The sequence below is a fragment of the Heterocephalus glaber genome, unplaced genomic scaffold, assembly GCF_053883595.1.
Source record: "Heterocephalus glaber isolate CG9 unplaced genomic scaffold, H.glaber_assembly_v1.0 deba00001446, whole genome shotgun sequence".
In the NCBI taxonomy this organism is placed as follows: domain Eukaryota; kingdom Metazoa; phylum Chordata; class Mammalia; order Rodentia; family Bathyergidae; genus Heterocephalus; species Heterocephalus glaber.
Genome location: NW_028258298.1, coordinates 1,794,603 through 1,814,501, shown reverse-complemented (window position 1 = coordinate 1,814,501; position 19,899 = coordinate 1,794,603). Strand labels below are relative to the sequence as shown.

The window sequence follows — 19,899 nt, the reverse complement described above, 5'->3', positions numbered from 1 at the left end:
AGGCTGCAATCTGGTTCTACACGGAGAGGAAACCACCCACCTGCCTCCCCCTCTGGATCTCATGGATAACAAGGGCGGGAAGCTCCCTCCTCAGTTCCCCTCTAACCACAAAGGTTATCTTCCCCCTGCGCTGGAGCTGTGAGTAAAGCACCATCCTATTTGGATAATCAGCTTTTAAGAGATAGTCCCACTCCCCTGAGCTGCTTGTGAGAGCAGGCAGCTCCATCCATCTTAACCCCTCAGACTGTGGGTGCCAAAGTCTTCAGCAGGACAAAGTGGCCCCCAATTCTGAACACCACCAGAAAACCCACCATGCTGGCCTGCGAGCCCATTGGGGTTCCTCAAGACCCCTAAGCTTGACTTTGGGCAGGATGCTTAGCCTCTCTGGGCTTTATCCAAAACCTGCATCATCTAGAATGGATATGAGGGATACATGAGATAACACTGTGAAAAAAATCTTGCTCAATGCAGGCACATGTTTAAAACAAACATTGGTTATTCTGCCACCACTATCATTATTTCCCTGGGAAGCCACTGAAGTACTAAGTCGTTTCAGGAGGGCTCCCTGCTCTACACAAAGCCCTGTGGGAGACTGAGTCACAGGGCTTTAGGGCTGAGTCCTTCCCCTACCAAACCCATCTGCCAACACACTTCCGCTCACTGTGCTTTAATTACAATAGGCTTCTTTGTCTTCCTGCAATGTGGCAAGAGCTTCCAACCTCAGGGCCTTTGCACATATGGTTCTCTCTGCCTAGAACCCAGATCTCAATCCAGGGCTCAGGTCTTCTGTACCTTTCACCTCTGCCTCACCTGGTCAGCTCATTTGATCTGTCACTTCAGCACTCTCTGTGCCTTACTGTTTTGTTTCCTTTAGGGCACTTCTAACTAACTGAGGCCATGTCATTTGTTTCCTCTCTGTCCCCATTAGTGGTAATAAGGACCCTCTGAACATGGAGCACTTAGCAGTATGCTTAACGCCCATGAATAAGGGCACACAACACACACACCTACAGATCCCCGCAAATGAAAATACACAGAACTTCTGAGAGCAAGAGCCTGGGGAGACCACTGTGGCCCACAGTTGCCAAAGCCCCTGGCTCAGCACAGGCACAGGCATGCGGCAAGGGATAATGAGCTGACAGGAAGTGTGCTTCATCATACACACAAGTGTGCACAACACACATCCTCTCCAACGCTAAACATGGCAGGATGAGCCATCCCAGGCCCTTGTAAAGGGGCTCTTGAACACTGACCCAGGCCCTGGCTGGTGTGCCCGCCTCACTTCCCACTGAGCCCTCCCTACCCAGCCTGCCCCTGAAACACACTTGACACAGCCACAGCCTCTGTTACCTCTGGTGTCACGCTTTAAAAAAGAGATAATAAATTAAATTATGACCTGGAGTGACAAATTAATTACTAATTACATAATTACTTTATTATTTAGGTGCTAATCAGGAAAGTACTTTGAACAATTTCGAGTTTTCAGGAAAATAATGGTTTGACTCTCGATTATTTACTGATTAGGTGTTAGCGTGCCAGCTGTATTTCCAGGCTTAATTCTTTTTGCAAGTGCCCTATAATTAATAGTGCAGGTTAGGAACAGGCTGGCCTCTCCTCCAAGTAATTCACCGGCCTAACAGAAGCCTTGGCTTGGGCTTCCTGCTCATTTTATATGTGATAAAGAAATAATTGGGTTTGTTTCCACCCAACTGGTCTTCAAAGAAAACACAGAAAGAGAATGAAACCACTTGTCATTCTAATTTTTCCCTGGCCTTTCAATTTCCAAAGGTGATCCCTGTCAGAAAATGCCTGACATTACACATTCTACTTTGGGAGCAATGGAATGCTGGAAGTGTTTGTGCTTGACGGAACCGCAGAACTCAGGAGGAAGGGAAGGGAAATGTCTCTCATGGTGGAAGGTATCTGCTCTCTTCTGCCTATTATACAGGTGACCCCTGGGTCACGGCAAACTTTGCTGTACCACAACAAAGTCTGATGCCATGCCTGGTTCTTGAGCATGGGCAGATGGTGTGGCATCTTAGCATCTCTGCTCAATTTTTCTTTATGAACAACCTGCCTGTGTTCCCTGAGTGAGCCGCTCTCCTCCCACAGGGCTCTGGGACTTCCAGAGTCCCCTTCCCCGTCTCCCATTTGCTCCTGGCTAAATCTCTCCCTGACCAGGGCTCCAAACAGAGGCCACTTCTTTCAGGAAGCTGTCGCTCCTGTGTGTTCCCCACCACACAATCATCCCTGGCCCTGACTGTCTCTGGAAGTCTCCTTAAAAGCCCCTGGCATGTCCACAGAGGCTGCCACAGGGTGGACACTCAAGAATATATTTTGAATGAGCAGTCACTGCTGAATTCACAAGGACTTTTCCACTACTAAAGTCCTTACTTCCTCCAGCCTGACATCCCTGCTAACATCTTCATCTGGCTCTATCCTTTTTCTCTCTTGAGAAGGAGATGGCCAGCATCTTACCCGTAATTATACACATGTAATTAATGTTCCAGTCATTGGGCAAGATACATTCTGGTGCATTTCCATCGAGTCCTCACAACAACCCTGCAAAAGGCATTGTTTTTTTAACTGCGGAAACTGAAGCTCAGAGAAGTAACCTAACCTGCCAAGGATTACACAGCTAACATAGAATAGGATCTTGAAATAAACCAAATCTTTCAAGAGTCCTGTTCACACTGATTCTACTCTGAGCGATTAGGAATTTCCAAAGAACCAGTTCCCACTCCTGCTAGGCAGACATTCGACAGAACACACAATTCCAAGCTAAACTCGACTTCTGGTCATATGAGTAATGGATGAGTGGCTTCTGCATACTGGTGTGGACACTACCAACCAAGCAGGATGATGTGAAAGGAAAGAGGCCACTCCTCCAGATGGCTTTACTCTGTTTAGGAAAGGAAGGGTATGGGAAAAAAGGAAGGGTTTGATGTTCAATCAGCGAAGCGAGGAGCAGATTTACCTTCCTAATTATGTTTTGCTTGGACTAATATTAAGAGGAGTTTTCATTACTTGCACATACAACACCTGGCATCAAAGGGAGGTGACTCATAGCTTGCTGGATACGAAGGACAAAGCACCCAAGATTTAAAATCTGCCAGCAGTCAGGCTCTGAGGAGTGATTGGCAGGAGCCACACCCATCTAATGCCTAAGCAAACACTGACCTCAAGCCGTCATCTTTAAAGTCTCCTGTCCTACAGGCCAGCGCCTTTGCTAAAATACTCAGCTCTAGGGCTCAGGAGTCGCCCAGTGGTAGAGTACTTGGCCAGAATCCACAAGGCCCTGGGTTTGATCCCTAGCACTGCAAAAAATAAAAATATATTGAATGTAAAAATACTCTGTTCTTCCACGATCCTGGACAGGTTCTCAGACCCAGAAGGAGCACAGGTCTGACAAACTTACTACCAGTCAGTAGGGGGAAGGAGTCGTGCTTTAGGGCAGATCAATCCTGAGAGAAGCTTCTAAGCCGGAAACAACATCAATTTCTTCTAACCACAGTATCCACAGCCTCACACACCAGAACATAAGCACCACACTGCATGTGGCAAATCCAAACATACATGCCATCAAAGCCTCAAAGACAGCACAACGTCTGCAATATGGAGATGCTCAATATACTTTTGCCACCAATTAAATAAAGAATAAGTGTCAGACCAAAAGAACAAAGTAAAACCAAAGCGAAATATTCCATTCCCCTCCCTCTATGGGGACCAGTGTTCCTCCATGCTTTAAGCCTCCTGGCGCCTCTAAAGCATCTCCAGGTACGGACTCCCAAGGACACAAAGAGGGAACTCTTCCCCCCAGGTGACCCTGAAGACCCAGCCTCCTGGCTCTGTACCCCTGTGGGCCCAGGCCTATAGCCTAAGCCAACCCAGAACTGGGCAAGCTCACCTCGGCTTCCTTGCTCCTCCTAATACTGGAAAGGCGTCTGTACACAGCAGGATCCACTTAACCTGAGCCATAAATAACAGCCACTAAAACTGTTCCTACGTTTTATGAGCTGGTAAACCCCATACGAGCAGGGGCCGCATTTACCGTTCATCTGCTGCAGAGCTGGGCACATAACAGACCCTCAATACTTATTACTCAAATAAATGCATTTAACAAGAAACCACAGTAACAACCTAAGAAGAAACTTCTGAAATCCCACTGGAGGGAGGGCTCTTTCTGGACTAGCAGGATGACCCCCAGCCAGGAGTGATACTAGCAATGATCAATTTTGCCCCCACAGAGCCTAAACCCTCCAGGTTTCCAGAAGCAAGCCTGCTTCCCCCCGAAGAAGCTCTGATACCACCTGGCACACAGGAGCTGCTGTTCCCATGCACCCCAGTGATGGGGGCTCCCAGAAGAGAAGTGGCACGGGAGGGGGCTGACAGAAGCAAGTGGAGATCTCACTGGGGCTCAGGTTTGCAGCAGCAGGGCTGAGGGACTGTACAGGGGGCAGTCAGAAGAGGGGCTTCCTCCAGAGCAGCCCCGCCCCGGAAGGGGCTGTACGCACCGTTAATGGTGAGGTGCACCCAGCTGCCATTGTGGAAGGTGTCATACTGCTGGTCCAGCATGAGCACTTTGCACTCATACCAGCCCTGGTCCTCGGAGCGCACCTGCTCCAGCCGCAGGGATGCTTTATCATGAAGACTGGCCCGGCCTGGGGGAAGAGAGTAGACAGAAGCCAGGGAGACCATCAGGCCAGGTCAGCTGCTCCTCCCCACCTCCCACCCTAGCCAAAGGCAGGGACAGCTTGTGACCCTCAAACCAGTTCCAACGGAGGGCCCCAGGGTAACAGTTGGTACCACCTCCACAAGCAGCAAGGAGCAAAGAGAAAGGCAGGACACCTTCATAAGGGAGTCTCTGTCCCCTCCCTGCTAGCCCTGCCCCAGCCAGGGAGCAGTTCAGTGTGCAGCACTGAGAAAAGCCTCCGCCCATTAGAATGCACCTGTTCTTTTGGAGATCTCTTGGGACAAAAGAAAAGCATGATGCATGATGGATACAGAGCAGGAAGAGAGAGAGACAGAGACAGAGAGACAGAGACAGAGGATAAGCTTGGAGCCTCTGCAGGTTCCACAGCAGTTCCACGAAGGCCGGACAACATACCTGCCCCAGCTCAGTGCCCAGGACGGCCTCACCAGCGCCCTCCCTGCCGCCTTCCCCACGGTAGGGCAGAGAGATGGCGGCCCAACACTAGGCCCCTCCCAGTCCTGCTGCCAGGTACATCTCTTACCAAAGCCCATGATCCAGGAGCTGAGGGCAATGGGCCTATAAACCAGAGGACAGGACCAGGATGAGGACCAGGAAGACAGGCAGAGGAGACCCCTAGCCACCCTTCCTCCACTCCATCAGGAGGCCACCTCTGGCCTCGGACATGAAGAGGGTGAGCTTCTCTGCAGAGGCCCCTTCCTGGCATCAACCCTCATCTCACCCCAGCTCCAGGTCCAGAGCCACCTCTCCTCTGCTGTCCAGTCTTGGGACTGGCAGTCAGCCTAAGTCCCAGGCCATCAAAATAACCCTGGTCAGGAGGAGAGTGAGAAACAGGCTCAGGTGGAAGAGACCAACAGGGAATCGTCAGGAGAGAAAGGCAGTTCAGGAGAGACAAAGTGAAGGCAGAGCCCTGCCAGTCCCCTCCCTCTGGACCTCAGCACACACTTATGCTTGGGGACACACCCCAGGCTGGCAGGTGGCACCAGTGAGTCACCAGGAAGCCAGAGTCACTGCATGGCAGACACAAGCAAGACTAGGAGGAGGCAGAGGCCAGGGACACAGACAGAGGGGGACAGAGAGACAAACCATACCCAGCTCAGGAGGACATCCAGCTTCAGAACCAGGAGAGAGGGCATGGGCACTGGCAGACAGCAGATCCTGAAGTCCCAGCTATGCTACACTTGGCAGCGTGGGGCCGTGACTCCTCATTTCTCTGGACAGGGGTCCTGGCACCCTTCCCACAGAGCCCCTGCCTAGCTTACCCTGTGCTCCTGGCCCCTCTCCAGCCCTTGCTGTGTCCCATCTGCCTCTCCTCCTGTGCCCTGTCCTCCTGTGTCCTTGCCTCCTGCCACTTAGTGAAAACCCATCAGAGTTCAAAAACAGGAGAAAGAGGCAAAGGTGGAAGGAAGAGAGATAACAGACCGGGAGGAGAAAGAACTGAGAGACAGAGGCGGGGGCACTGGAGACCGCAGGGTGATCACCAAGGCCTGGGCGGAAGGAATGTGAGGCCCAAGCCCAGAGGGCGGCAAGGCAAGGCGGGCCAGCCCTCTGCGCTCACCCTTTACCTGCATACTCAGGGTCCACGTGGGGCGGGTAGTAGCCGAACTTGATGAAGATAGGGATGGGGACTCCGAACTTGAACCACTCTACCACATAGGGCGGGGGCTGTCCCGTCACTGGGTGGATCACGTCGCATCGCAGGACCACGCTCTCGCCGGCTCTCGCAGTCACAAACTCAGGCTCCTCTCGCAGGCTGTGGGCACCTGTGGGGCAGCCCAGTCGGGACGGGGGAAGGTGCCGGATCCTGCCGCAGTAGCCTCTGTCCCCCTCCTTACACCTGCCCCCAGGCCCCCAGGTTCCGGCCCCGTCTCTTACTCATACCCCCTGTCTTGGGGGCCTCCAGGACCTACCAATGGGGGGAGCGAGAACATCCCTCTCTCATCCCCAAAGGCAGCAGGTATCACCATGGGTGCTCAGCTCGGAAACTCTCCCCCAGGACCAGAAGGAGCGGAGGACGTGGAGCCGGAGGCCCCGCCCCGCCAGCAGAGCTGCTGTGGTTGAGGAACCTCCTTCCTGAAGCAAGGCGCTTCCCAGAGCCAGCCGGCCTCCTCCGCCCCGCCCCCTCAGCCTGGTTTTCCAGCACTAAACAAGAGCGCTGCACACAGGAGCAGGGAATCCCTAACAAGCTAAGCCGGGCTGCTCCCGGCAACACCAGAGGGAAACCCCACCGGCCTGGGCTGGCCTCTGTAGCCCCTCCTTCCAGCACTGCGCCAGCCATGCTGCAGAGGGGAGGGGGAGTGCTGCGGCCCCGTTTCCGAGCCTCAAATCTATCAGACGCTCCAAGATGCCCCAGACATCATCATCAGGACACCAGAGGCTGGGGGTGAGGAGGAAGACCTGGGGCAGCCCCTACCTTTGGCAGAGGACATCAGGCAGAGACCACTGGATGGGGTTACCCATCTTGGCTGGCTGAGGAGGCCTCCGCCCCCACCCTAGCTGCAAGGAGAGAGAGCCGCAAAGCTGACCCACGAGGGCGCTGCCCACGCAGTGCGGCTCCACTCCAGGGCCCCAAACAGTCATGCAGCCAGCATGACTCCAGCAGACACTCCTCCCACCCAGCCGGGTCTTGTGGCCACCGGGGCGAGGGAGACCCAAGGTCACCTTGTCCAGGACAGCCAGTGAAAGGGACAGCGAAGGACAGCCTCAGGCCTGCCTCCCCTGAACCCACCACTTCCACAGGGACCACAGGCTCTCCCCACCCCCACCCCCGGGCCCAGCTGGGCATCTGATTCTCAGGGCAGCACCTGGGACAGCAGCCGATGCCAGCTCCCTCCCTGGGGACTGAACAGTGCTGCAGGAGAGTGGCAGGCTTGGCCTGGCTCTGCACCTGGGACCCACCGAGGGCTCCAGCCCTCTGTTTGTCCTTCATATCTGTGTCTGGCTGCGCACACGTGTGTGTGTGTGTGTGTGTGTCTCCTTCTCTGGGTTTGTCTGTTTCCTTTTCCATCTCTGTCCCCTGTATGTCTCTCTGCATCTCTGTTTCTCTAACTGACTCATCTCTATGTGTCTTGGTCCATCTATTGTTGGTTCATACATGTATGTCTGTCTCATGCTCTTCTCTGTGTGTGTGTGTGTCCTCTCCTTCCCCATGTCCCTCTATCAGCATCTTTCTCTCTGTCTCTTTCTCTTGCTCCCACTGCATGAGTAAGTGCCCACCTGCCTGCCTATCTTCCTGTTTCTGCTCCTACGAGTTTGTGTCCACTGGGTGGAGGGCAGGGGTCCATGGCTGTCTGTCAGTCTGTGTGAGGGGAAGGGCTCTGACTGCTTATCTGTGTGAGGGGCTGTGTCTCTGCTGCATGTCTGTGAATTCCAGTTCTGTCTGTATGTCATCTGTGTGTCTCTGCATCTCTTTCTTCCCCCTCCCTCTCCCCTGCAACTTGCCTAAGGAAGAGGAGGAGGAGGAAAGCCCTTCCAGAAGCCGATTGGCTCCCGGTGACATCACTATTTTCTAGAGAAAGAGCTAAGATCACAGAGTATTTTTGGAGCAGAGCAGTGTTGCACTCACCTGCCCTGGGCCCCAGCAGGTTTCCCAGCTCCCCAACCCCAACCTGGCTTCAGGCTCCATTGGTAGTGCAGCCCCTCGGGGAGAGAAGGAGAGGGCCCAGCTGCAGCAGGCACCTCCCCAAACCAGGGCACCTGGGAAGGCCAAGGCTGCAGCTGCATCCAGGAACACAAAGGCCAACGCTGGACCAGAGGAAGGGGTGAGCAGCAGGTGCCACAGCAAGCAGGAGAAGCAACACGTGTGCACACGTATGTAAGCATGTGTGCACATCTGTGTGGGCACCCACAGGCATTGTGCAACACATGCAACAACCCTGTCTGCAGCACAGACTGAGGAGATGAGAAAAACTTCAGGCGTCTGGGGGATATGAAGGGGGTCACTCTTGGGCGCCTGGGTCCTGGGGGAAGGCAGAATGGATCACACAGGTAGGCCCTGTGGCTCCAGAGCCTGGGCGCAGCCAGGAACCACGAACAGTGCAGTCTGGCTCTGCAGAACAGGCTGCTGGGATGGAGGGTACTGGGGGCAATGCCAAGAGGTCAGTGGCCTCAAAATAGGTTCCCACAGTGCCAGCTGCTCGTTTGCACCCAGAGCTGCCTCGTTCTCACTGCACGGCAATGAGGCAGCTCCTTCACACCTTCCTTCTATGCCCCGCCTCCGGCCCAGCCAGCCCTAGGCTGAGCAGGCAACCTCCAGCATGAAGCCCTCTCAAAGGCAGCAGGAACCCCCCCACCCAGCAGATCTTCTCAAGGACCCTGTCCACCCCAGAGAAGAGCTGCAGAGAGGACATCCCCAGAGAGGACATGGGGGACAGACCAGATGGCTTCTCAGAAAGGAGGCAGCGGGCAGCCATGCCTCGCTTTCTAGATCCTAAAATATACACCTGCTTTCCCTCACCACACACACATACACACACGCGCGCACACACACACACGCACGCACACACACACACACACACACACACACACACACGTGCTCGGCATGCAGTCTTACTCTATCACCCACAAACACTTCTCCCAAAGCCTGATCCTTGCTGAGCCAAGTATGTCTAATACAACACTCTCCAGAAAAGTTCAGGGTGAGAAAAAGGGACAAAGTAATCAGGGTGGCAGTAAAGGGGAAGAGGGGCTTGACAAAGGAGAAATAAACATGGCGGGGGAGCAAACCCAAACTCAGGAGAGATTCAGGAGCAGAGGAAGAGGCACAGATGGGCCTCCCGTGAGCCGGACACATGCCCAGCCAGCCAGGGACAGCAAGACAAACACTGGGATGAAGACAGATCCTCAGAGCAGGGAGAACCAGGGAGAGGGATGGGGACCTGGGGGTAGCTGGGGACAGGGACCACAGGGGTCGCTCTGATCCCTCCCCTTCACAGCAGCCCAGGGGGGTCAGGATGTCTCCCTCCAGGGGAAAACTGGCTTGGCAATGGCCAGGGGGTAGGGCACAGCAGAAGGAGGCTATGAGGTGCAGCTCCGTTTTGAGAAGCCAGCAAACTGTACCTTGAACCTGGCTTATCTGCATCTTGGGGGTCTGCCCTGGCCACTCTGGAGCTAAGCCACCTGGCAAGGAGGAGAAAGCTGGAGGGTAGGAGAGTGAGGGGGCCCCCTGCAGCCTGGCTGACCTTTTGGGAAGCCCCACAGAGCACAAATCTCCATTCTCTGGGCCAGGTGATACCCAGTGGGTATCTGAGACCACAGCCGACGGCAGACCCACTCTGGACCCAGAACCACAAGGCCTTCCAAGGCCTGGCACGGCCCCACATCCAACACTCACAACCTGGAGCTCATCTACCAGAGAAAGGCTGGAGGAGGAAGGGTCCTGAGAAGGGGAAATGCTCAGAGCCAGAGGAAAGACAGGCAGGCTGAAAGAGCCTGAGCTGGCAGGCAAACTGAATATACTACAAAGCTCTACTACACACCAGGCTCTGCTAGGAATGCCATAAATGTCACTGTATATCTATAAATGGCCCCAGGACCAGGATAGCTGTCTTCACAGGGAGGCTATGTAGCTTCCCCAAAATGACCCAGGTAACAGGTGCTAGGGTCAGGATTCCCACTCTATCCCACCCACCCTTTTGGCCCAGGAGACCAAAGCCTCTCCCCATCACCATCCCTTTCCTTGCACCACTGGGTCAGGGCCCAGCTGCCCCCACCCCACACTCTGAACAGGTTCCATGAGTCCAGATCCTACAGCCCAGGAGGACCAGGGAAGGCTCACAGGGCGGGCCTGTCTCAGAAAGCAGCTGGACAGGGATGAACAGCCCTGGCCTGAGACCCTGGAACCCCAGCCTGCATCCTGGTGGTGGGCTAGGGAAGGGAGGGATGCACCTGCCTCTGTGGCTCATTAGTACAGACCCAGTGGCAGCCTCCTCCTCTTCTTCCTCCTCCTCCTCCTCTGGACACCAGACTCTCAAACCACAGGCCTGTTGTCTAATAATACCAGTGACAGCCACCGCCACCTCCATCTGCCAACCTAAAAATAATCCCTGCTGAGCCCAAAAAAGGCTCGGCCCCCAATAGTCCCCAATCCCTCCTCCTCAACAAGCCAGGAGCTCCAGGAGATCCCAGAGAGCTTGGCAGACTTGACGCTCACCAAGTGGGTGGTGTCCACAAAAGGCAGGCAGAGGGCTGGCTCCCCACTGCCCACGCCTGGGCGAGGAGCACCCAGAGGGCCTGATAAGGAGCAGAGACCCAAGCCCAGGATACCAGATCCCCTGCTCTCCTGCTCACAAAGCAAGAGGCCCAGAGGCCCTCCTGTGTGTCCCTGTGCTTCTAGGAAGGACCCCACTCCTCTTAGAGGAGTGTCTCCCCATCCTCTAAGGCATCATCCTCACTGCCCTTCCAGTACCCCACCCACCAAACCTCTGAAGGTTAGGTAAGTCCAGCATGGGCCCAGCCAGAAAACCTGGCAACGTCGTGAACAGCTAGGCACTAGGGGGAAGGGCCAGGAATGGCCAACTCCCCACTAACCCTTCTGGGCTGGGCTCCCCCAGCAGCCAGTGAGCCACTGGTGCTATTAGAGACTTTAATTTGCTCTGCTAGATTGTATTTCCAAGAGCCCTTTCCCCATGAGCCACTGGCAGGAAGGAAGTCAGTAATCTAATCTCAGTTCTGTTCCTTTAATGACTCCTCAGCAGAAACACGAAGCCACACTCCCACCCTCACAACCTGCACCCCACCACGTGGGTGGAGGCCTGCCCCCACACTCTGTGTGGCCCCCAAGCAGCCAGGCAGCAGCCTACAAGGCCACCAGGGGAAGGCACAGCAGGCTGGACCTGCCACAAGGCCAGGCTACTGCTGAGGGGCTTACAGGTATCCTAACTAAGCAGGAAACAAAAATTCCACATTTACTCCCAGCGAATCATCAACATTCCCTACTCTGAAGCCAGAAAAGGAGGACAGTGACTGACCTCCTGATGTGTGTCTGTGTGCAAGCTGTATGCCACAGCCCATCTTGACAAGCACATGTGACCAGGAGGGAGGCCAGGGAACTAAGGAGGGACAGAGGCTGGGCTGACAAGGGGCAGGCAGGCTGTCTGGGACCTCCCTCCTAGCCCTGGCCCCCATGGGTTCTTTCTCCAAAACCCTCACTGAGCCCCCATATCTGCTCCTCTCCTGCTTATTCATGCAAGATAGAGCAGAAAAGCAGGAAGATTCCTGAGAAAAATAGGTCAGTGCCTCTGGCAGACCAGGCCCACACCACGGGCAGTACCTCAGGGTGGGGACTGCCTCAGAGCTGCCTCTCCAGCATCTCCTCCATCTTCCCAGGGACACAGACCCTACTCTACCTGAAGGGTGCCAACCATGGCCAGGAGCCTTCCTCCTGGCAAGACAGGCTGTTCTCAGCACTGCCCCCACCACCTGTCATTTAGGCTCTGTCCCAGAACCTCAGGCATCCTTCAATGCAGCCCCTGGACTGGAGCCACCAACTTTGGAAAGTTCTGAGCTCTCACCTCAGGTGCAGAACATGGAGTCTGCTAGAGCATGTGTAGTCTCACTGCCACTGAAGCACTCAAGAGGGATGGCTGCTACCTCACATCTGCACCTAACTCCCCCTGCTGTGTCACCACATTCCACATGTATGCACATAACACATGGGCACTTGCACACACATGTACATAGACATAATGCTGCATGCAGACAGGTGGACAAAAGGAAGCACATGTGCAATACAGGAATGCACAGGCACATGCATGTATACACACAGGTGTGTACATACACAGTGCATCCAGAGGCACGTGAACATGCACACAGGTGCACACGTGATACATGTGTATATACACACACACACCTCTAGACAGCTGGATGTTCTCACCAGTTACAGCTTTTTACCATTCAGATCCACTCTTCACACAAGCTACTTAACCCATCCTAGGAAGCAGTCAGAGGGGATCGCTCCCTGGGAACCCTGCACCGCAGCTGAGATCACAGGATGGGGGCACTCATAGGGAAGAGAACTGGTTAACTCTCGGGCCCAGCTCTCTTTCATCTTCACCCCCACAGCAAACAGGAAAACTGTGAGGAGACAAGTAGATGCCAAGCAAGGCTGAGAAAGAGTGGGCCAGGCTCTGAGAGGAGTCACCCTGGCAGGGCAGAAGGCAGAAAGGAAAAGCAGACACCAGGAGAGACAGCAAGGCACAGGCAGGAGAGCAGAGATGCTGTGTTCCAGATCTCCCCAAGAGGCAGCCTCTGCTCCTTGGGTAACCAGATGTCAGCTTTCTGTCACTTTGCTCAGAGCTTCAAACATGAACCACCCAGGATCTGGGCCCTGACAACTCCACAGCCTGGCCTACCTCGGGCCACAGGCCAGTAGCTGAAACACCATGCCCTATCCAACACATCCATCACCTCCCCAGCCTCTCCAAGGGTGCATGCTACCAGGTACAGCCCTGCCGTCAGCATGCGGGTGCTGGACACACACACACACACACACACACACACACACACACACACACACACACACACCCCGGCACTTCCTGAGCCGGGTTCCTCTCAGCTGCCCACTGGGTTTGAACCTCCTCCCTCCGGTCTCCATTTCGGAAAGGAAGAAGGGTGGGTCAAGGCTCGGTAGAGAGTAGAGGACACTGCTTCAACCAGCAGCGGGATCTGTCAGAACCCACTTTATTTCAGGATGCTGGAGTCAGGATAATCCAAGCACAGACTCCATGGCAGACAGCAGAGTCAGCCTTGGAAAGACCAGACTTCCCTCCCCTATCTGAGGGTCCAAGTCAGCCAGGCCTGGCAAAGAGTCCTCCCACAGCATAGAAACAGCTGGCTTGCTCACAGACATCTGGGATGCTGAGGCCATGCCAGTAGCCCCTCTCCTCCTCACCTCTCCATCCCTCCATTGACCTAACCACCTCCTACACGTACTGTCAAAGTCAAAGAAGAGGCCAATCCCACCCCCACCCCACAGGAATGGGTTGAGTCCCAACCCAACCTGGCAACCCCCTTTCACTCCTCCCTCGGATGCCAAATCCTATGAATGGCATCTTGCAGGCCCTCCAATTCAGGAATCTTCCCAGAAGCCACCTCTTCAGTGATTCTCACAAGGCTCACCAGTGCCTCAGCACTGGTTGGTACTCCTCAGTAGGCAGGTACCCACCGCTCCCAAGGCTAGGCTCTGTGTCCTTCTACAAGGCTCTGTCCCAACCACACTCAGTTTCATGGACCTTGTAAAGGACTTCCAAGTGGCTCTGAGGCCACCCTGCACAGATGTATGTCTGTACATTGCAGGGGACAAGGTCAGCCCATTCAGGGATCTCAGTTCTAGACAGCCTTCTGAACTTTTCCCCAACACACTCCCAGCTCTGTTTCCCTGAATGGCCCAAGAGAAAGTGAGGAGCAGCCAGTTATCCTAGTGATAGTGAAATAATGTTTAATAAGCACATACTATAGAACAGGTAACCACTCAGTTCTTTATAGCACTAATTGTTCAACAACAAAAAAGAAATCTATAAACTCATACTGTTAACCCTTTTTCCACTGAGACAAATGACATTTAGAGGTTGAGCAATTTGTCCAAGGTCATGGGGTCAGCATGTGGTGCAGCCAAGAGCTGAACACAGATAATTAACTCTAAACTTAGGTTGTTCACTACCATGCGTAGTTAAGCTAAAAAGCCATGTTAAGCTAAAAAGACCCCGTGACCAATCATGTTTCACCTTCAGAGAAGATTGCATGCCAAGCAGCCGGGCAGAGCACCTCCCCACCCTCAGAAAGTATAACCTTCATGCCCAGCGATCTTCAAGATCGGGAAGTTCTTCCTCCTGTCTTGCCATTCTGCAATACAAACCCATTTTCCTGCATCACAAACCCATTTTCCTTGACTCTGTGCTTAAACTTCCAAAAAAAGTCCACTGCCCCCAGGCTGGCTTAGGTTTGGGAGCTATTTCCGAGCCTCCCTTCAGTGTCTCTTTATTCCAAGATCCCAGCACATCCTTGTGTGCTTTCGGTGACAGTCCCATACCAGGAACATACCAAAAACCAGAGGGGAGAAGGGCGAGGGCATTGGAAGACTGCAGGGAAACAAGGAGGTGCGAGAGTAGGAGGCGCTACTCTCAGGCACACCCGACCCACCATGCATCCACCTCCATCCCACCCAGCTTCTGGAGTCACCCTGGCCACAGTGTCCCCACCGGACATAGGGAGTTTTAAAACAACCCTGATCAACAGATCGCTTGACAAAGCCATCCTTCTCTCAGCCTTCCTTCGCTGTTCTGTTTTCAGACACCCCCTCCCAAGTAGCACAGGAGACATATTCCTTCCGTTTCAGAAACTTTCTCAAATCACCCCCTCCCCAACAAGGTGACGAGAGGACCGCCCGGGTAACACTGTAGACAGCACAGCCCCGGCTCTGCGGGGAGCCCGCGTCCCGCCTGGCCTGCGGACTTCACCCCGGCCTGGGAGCCCGCCGGACCAGTGCCGGTGCGCTGGGAGCCAGGAGCTCAGGGCGCTGGCAGCCTCCAGCTCCGCTGCTACTTCCATACAAGGACCGGGAGCCGGGGTGCCACCCAGAGGTTCGTGGGGCGCTCTGCCCGGCTCCCAGTAAAAGCCCGCGCGCGCACGCACGCATCTCCGGGCGCGCTAGCTTCCCTTGCGCGTCTCTCCAGGAAGGAGAAGCCGCGCCCCGCTCCGGGGTGCAGAGCCCAGCCCGCCGGCAGCCTCCCGGCCAGGAAGGACAACGAGGGTCGGCACAGGTCCGGGGAACTTTTGCCCGGCCCCGGCCCAGGCGCAGCTAGCACAGGCGCGGGAGATGCCAGGCGGGGCGAGCCCAGAGTGGGGCAAGCCCACAGCGGGCACCCCTCGCCCCAGCCTCCGCCGCTCTCCCCGGGAGCCCCCGGCCCTGCGAGCGGGACCCGACCTCTGGCGGCCGACACGCGTGGGCAGGGCGGGCCCAGGGCGCGGGTGCGGGTGCCGGTCCCGGCGGCGTCCCCGCGCGCGCTGCAGCGGCCGAGACCCGAGGCCGGCAATCCCGAGCCCGAGCAGAGGCTGCTCCGACCCCGGCCACGGCGCGGCGCACGGGGGATCGCGGGGGGCGAGGTCGACCTCGGCTCCCAGGCGGCCCCGCCCGCCCGCGTGCCCGGCAGTGCCCAGCCGGGGCGGGAGCGGCGGGAGCCAGGAGGGCGGCAGAGGGGCGCTGCACTTCAACTCACCTTGAGCCGCGAGCCCTCGGGTGCTGATCACACTTGCTATCAAAGTGGCCACATACCAAATCATAGTACTACCGCGCGCCAGCCCGGAGCCTCATCCTATCGCGAAGTGCCCCTGCGCCCGCACGCCTCGCCCGCGCGCCCCGCGCCGCTACTCCCCGCGCCGGTCCCCGAGCAGCCCCGGCGGCCCGCTCCCCATCCCTCCCGGCCCGCTCCTCAGCGCAGCCTCCGGCCCGGCGCAGCGGCACCTGCACTACTAGCGGAGGCAGCGCGCAGCCAGGTCAGCGGCAAAGCCTAGCCTCAGCCCCGCCCCCGCCGCCCTCCCATTGGACATCACCCACAAACCCGGGCTCTGATTGGCTTTCCGGCCTGCCCGTCGCGGCCCAAAGTAGGCGAGCCCATTTCAAGGTGCGTTGAAGAGTGGCGAGCACACAGCCGCAGAATCATGCGCATTGCCTGGGAGAAGGCGTTGTAGCATCTTCGCTCTGTTCTGTTCTCTGTTCACATTGCATGGCAAGTTTATGGTGAAAGAAATGGTAGCTTCTAGGACTGGCTAACGGGACCCTTGGAGTATCAATTACCCCAGACAGGTCTGTGGGGCTCGAGCCCCCGCCCACCCAGGGAACCCAACATCCGGTTTCCATCCAGCTAAAAGCAGTTCCCGGAGGACCACACTGATTCAGTGATGGGGAAACCCAGAGCGGGCAGCCTGGGAAGGCTGGGAAGGTCCTTCGCTGGAGAGCTCTTCAAAGAGGTCACGCGCCGCCTCCCCTCCCCCACCCTGCACTTGCACACCGTCCCTCTGAATGGCACACCACCTCCCCCAGACATGACGGTGAGTTAGGTTCCATCCAGCCCGAAGGCAGGGGATGACTAAAATGACCTCTAAAAGTCGCTGGGATTCGGAATGAGTCATTGGCTCAGCTGCAGTGTGTCACGGACCCCTCTGGAACACATGTGCAGCACACTGCCTCCCCCGGTGCCGGTCTTTGTTGCTCATCATTACTAAATCCCAACTTCGAGCAATAAAAGTTTTCCCCCTTCTGAATAAACACCGCTTCCTCATGCACATGATGCTTTTCCTCCCCCTCACTCAGACTAGCCCCATCCGAGCTGCATGAAGCCAGGATGGATTGGGGGAGCGACTTAGGGGTTTGGGGTGGAGAGACACAGGGAAAAGGAAAGAGGGGCTCCTTACTCCTATAGAGGAAGATAGGTAAGGTTGCTGGACGGTCCTCGCGTTCCCAGTCTCCCTGCCCAGACCTCTCCACATCCTTCCCCTGAAAACAGTTGTATTTCCAGAAGGAATAAATGAGTGTCATGGAAACATTACGACAGTCACCTCACAGCAGTGCTCTGAGGCTGCAGGGAAGACGTTTGTTCTTTCAAGGAGTGAGAGCTGCACAGCTCCCCGGGAGAGGCCAGTGGCCTAGGAAGGAAGGCTGAGAGACAGTGAAGGAGAGCTCAGGAATTCCATCTTCACACCATCCATGAGCCACAGAGGCCTGGCTCTAGGACATGAAGCTCCAACAAGAACAAGAAGCCAGGATGATGGAGGAACAGCCCTCCCTGAGGCCTGAACTTCCGCTCACTGCCAGCCAGGAAGGAGAACCGGGACCCCTGGTGGAGGAGCACACACACTGTGCAGGGTTAGCATCTGAGTATAATCTGGAGAAGCAGAGCTCTTGAATATCCTCCTACCCCCACCACCACAACCACCCCACCACACTCAAGAAAGCACCCACCAGGCCATTGCTTTCCATTCTCTTTCTGGGCCACGATGCCTTTCTTGGAGCTATGAAGTGAGCCGGAAGCTCTAGACCTTGTTGACACGCATGTTCCTTGGCAGCATGCCCCAGAATGAAAATCAATCTCCCCCCGCCGGCTTAAGATGTACCTGCCTTCCCCAACACACACTTCTCCATTGTCATCTGCCATGGGGCCTTCACCAGAACTGAAATGATACAGGTACCATACCCTTGAACCTACAAAACTGTGAACTAAAATAAACTTCTTTTCTTTATGAAGTAATCTGCTTTGGGAATTTTGTTATGGTAACAAAAAGCTGCCTAAAACAACTGGTGGTAACAGGATTCTTCCCCTTCCAAAACCTCTAAGCAGCTAATGTGGCCTAGAGGGAAATGCCAGTCTCCATCGGGCTAGTCCAAGTTTCTTCTCTTTTTTGAGGTATGACAGGCAGAGGAATGGGAAGCATCTGGGCAAAGAAGCTTTCTACAAGTGCCCAGCAGGCTGACAAAAAGGATAGAGTCACTCTCACGATCCATCTCAGTCATATTTGCTTCACTGCTCACTTCATCCTATTCAAGGTGGTGGTTTCTGCTGAAAAATTAAAGCTATTTGTCAGATTGGAAAGAAAAAGTATATAGAGCTTAAAGCATGAGTTGGATTGGGAAGGAATTCAAAGGAACTACCTAAAGAAGAGAATAAGATTCCTTGGGCTAGGTCTACTGGTGATGGAGAGGAACAGGGAAGTGACAGCAGAGAGGAAAGGGAAGAAAATTGAGATACACAGAGAGAGAGCTCAGGATCATCATCATTAATATCAAACGTGTCAGTAGAGTTTCAGATCAGCTCAGTAGAGAGGCACCGCACCAGCCAACAGTGAGGAACTAGAGCAGTCAAATCTTTCCTTCTTGACATGTGACAGAGCTGTGGATCCAGGATGGATTGCAGCTCCTTCTTGGCATGAACAACTAGCTGGGTATACAAAGGCAGCATGGATCCCAGCTGTCCAAAGGGGGCAAAAGGGAGAAAGACAACCAATCCCATGAGCAGCTCCTACGTGTACCTGGTTGGTCATCAATATCCCTGATAAGTACACAGATCTTTCTAGGAATGCTATATGTATCAGGTATGAGAACATCTATCATCTTCTGTTAACCTCACAGCAGTGTTTGCTTTTGGAAATGCAGAATGCCAGTCTTATCTGTTATCCTGTGCAAAATCACAGCTAGCCATCCACCCAAACATGTCCATGCCCCTCAGAGGACATGTGAGAAGGTGGCAACAGAGGTGCAGGTGTGGAAGATGAACCTCTCACTCCCTGTTCACACTCACTGAACAAGCATGACTTAAGAACTATAGCTCGCTTACTGACTTAAGAACTATAGCTCACTTACTGACTTAAGAACTATAGCTCGCTTACCTGTCACTTCTCATCTTCCTTGGTGGCTGCAGACCCCCTCTTAGAATCTAGGGTAGGATGGCCATAGGGACAGCTTCTTGTGAGGATGACAGGAAGCTCTAAATCAAGGGAATTTGCCCAAAGTAAGTACAAAAGAGTATGTTTCATGTCTATAGAATTAAGAAACTGTATCAGTTATCTTGGCATGTAAAAACCCAGCCCAAAATGATGTAGTGTCTTAAAATAACAAGTCATTTGTTTGCTTATGAACCTGCAATTTGGGTAGGGCTTGGTAGAGTCAGTTATTGTCTGCTCTACATGACATCAGCTCCACTGGCACATGAAAGTTGTGCTTTCAAGATGGCCCTCTCGTGCTATGGCTGGCAAGCTCTGCTGATCTTTAGCCAGGCTTGGCAGCCCATGGCTGAGTTTCATCCTCATGTGGACTTCTCCACAGGCTGCTTGGGCTTCCTCACAATATGGTGGCTTCGCTCCAAGGCTAGCATCCCAAAATAGAATTGATAAAGTGGAAGACATTATTACCCTTTCTATTTCAGCCTTGGAAGATACATAGTATCACTTTGCAGGGAGAAGATGGATATCCCCACCACTCCATACAGCAGTGTCCTTGTCACTTTGTAAGAGCTTGTGGATGGGAAGTAGTGTTGCAGTCATCTCTAAAATGATACAATTTGAAAGACCATGAAAATGGTCTTCCAGGTTCAAGTGAAAATTAATTCTAGAAGAAATCACTAGAAGGAAAGTGTTTTGGTCAGAATTCTCCTGAGGAGCAGAACAAGAGAGAGAGAAAAGGAAGGAGAAGGAGAAGAAGA

At 54.4% G+C, this 19,899-nt stretch overlaps 1 protein-coding gene across 11 annotated transcripts in view; it reads right to left on the bottom strand.

Annotated features, from left to right (window-relative positions):
* Igsf9b (immunoglobulin superfamily member 9B) overlaps positions 1-16,141 on the bottom strand; it is a 77,864-nt gene extending 61,723 nt beyond the window's left edge. For 5 of the 11 annotated variants that reach the window (XR_002388774.2, XR_015452408.1, XR_002388772.2 and 2 more), the window contains exons 1-3: positions 15,925-16,141; positions 6,277-6,474; positions 4,515-4,661 (exon numbers count right to left, since the gene is read on the bottom strand). Coding sequence is in view for 7 of the 11 variants with exons in the window: in XM_087214270.1 (XP_087070396.1) it covers positions 4,515-4,661; positions 6,277-6,474; positions 15,925-15,988 (409 nt within the window). In the remaining 4 variants the exon portion in view is untranslated. The other 6 variants (XM_021242783.2, XM_013078843.3, XM_004862661.3 and 3 more) reach the window with 4 other exon arrangements.
* Positions 16,142-19,899: the final 3,758 nt, after the last annotated feature.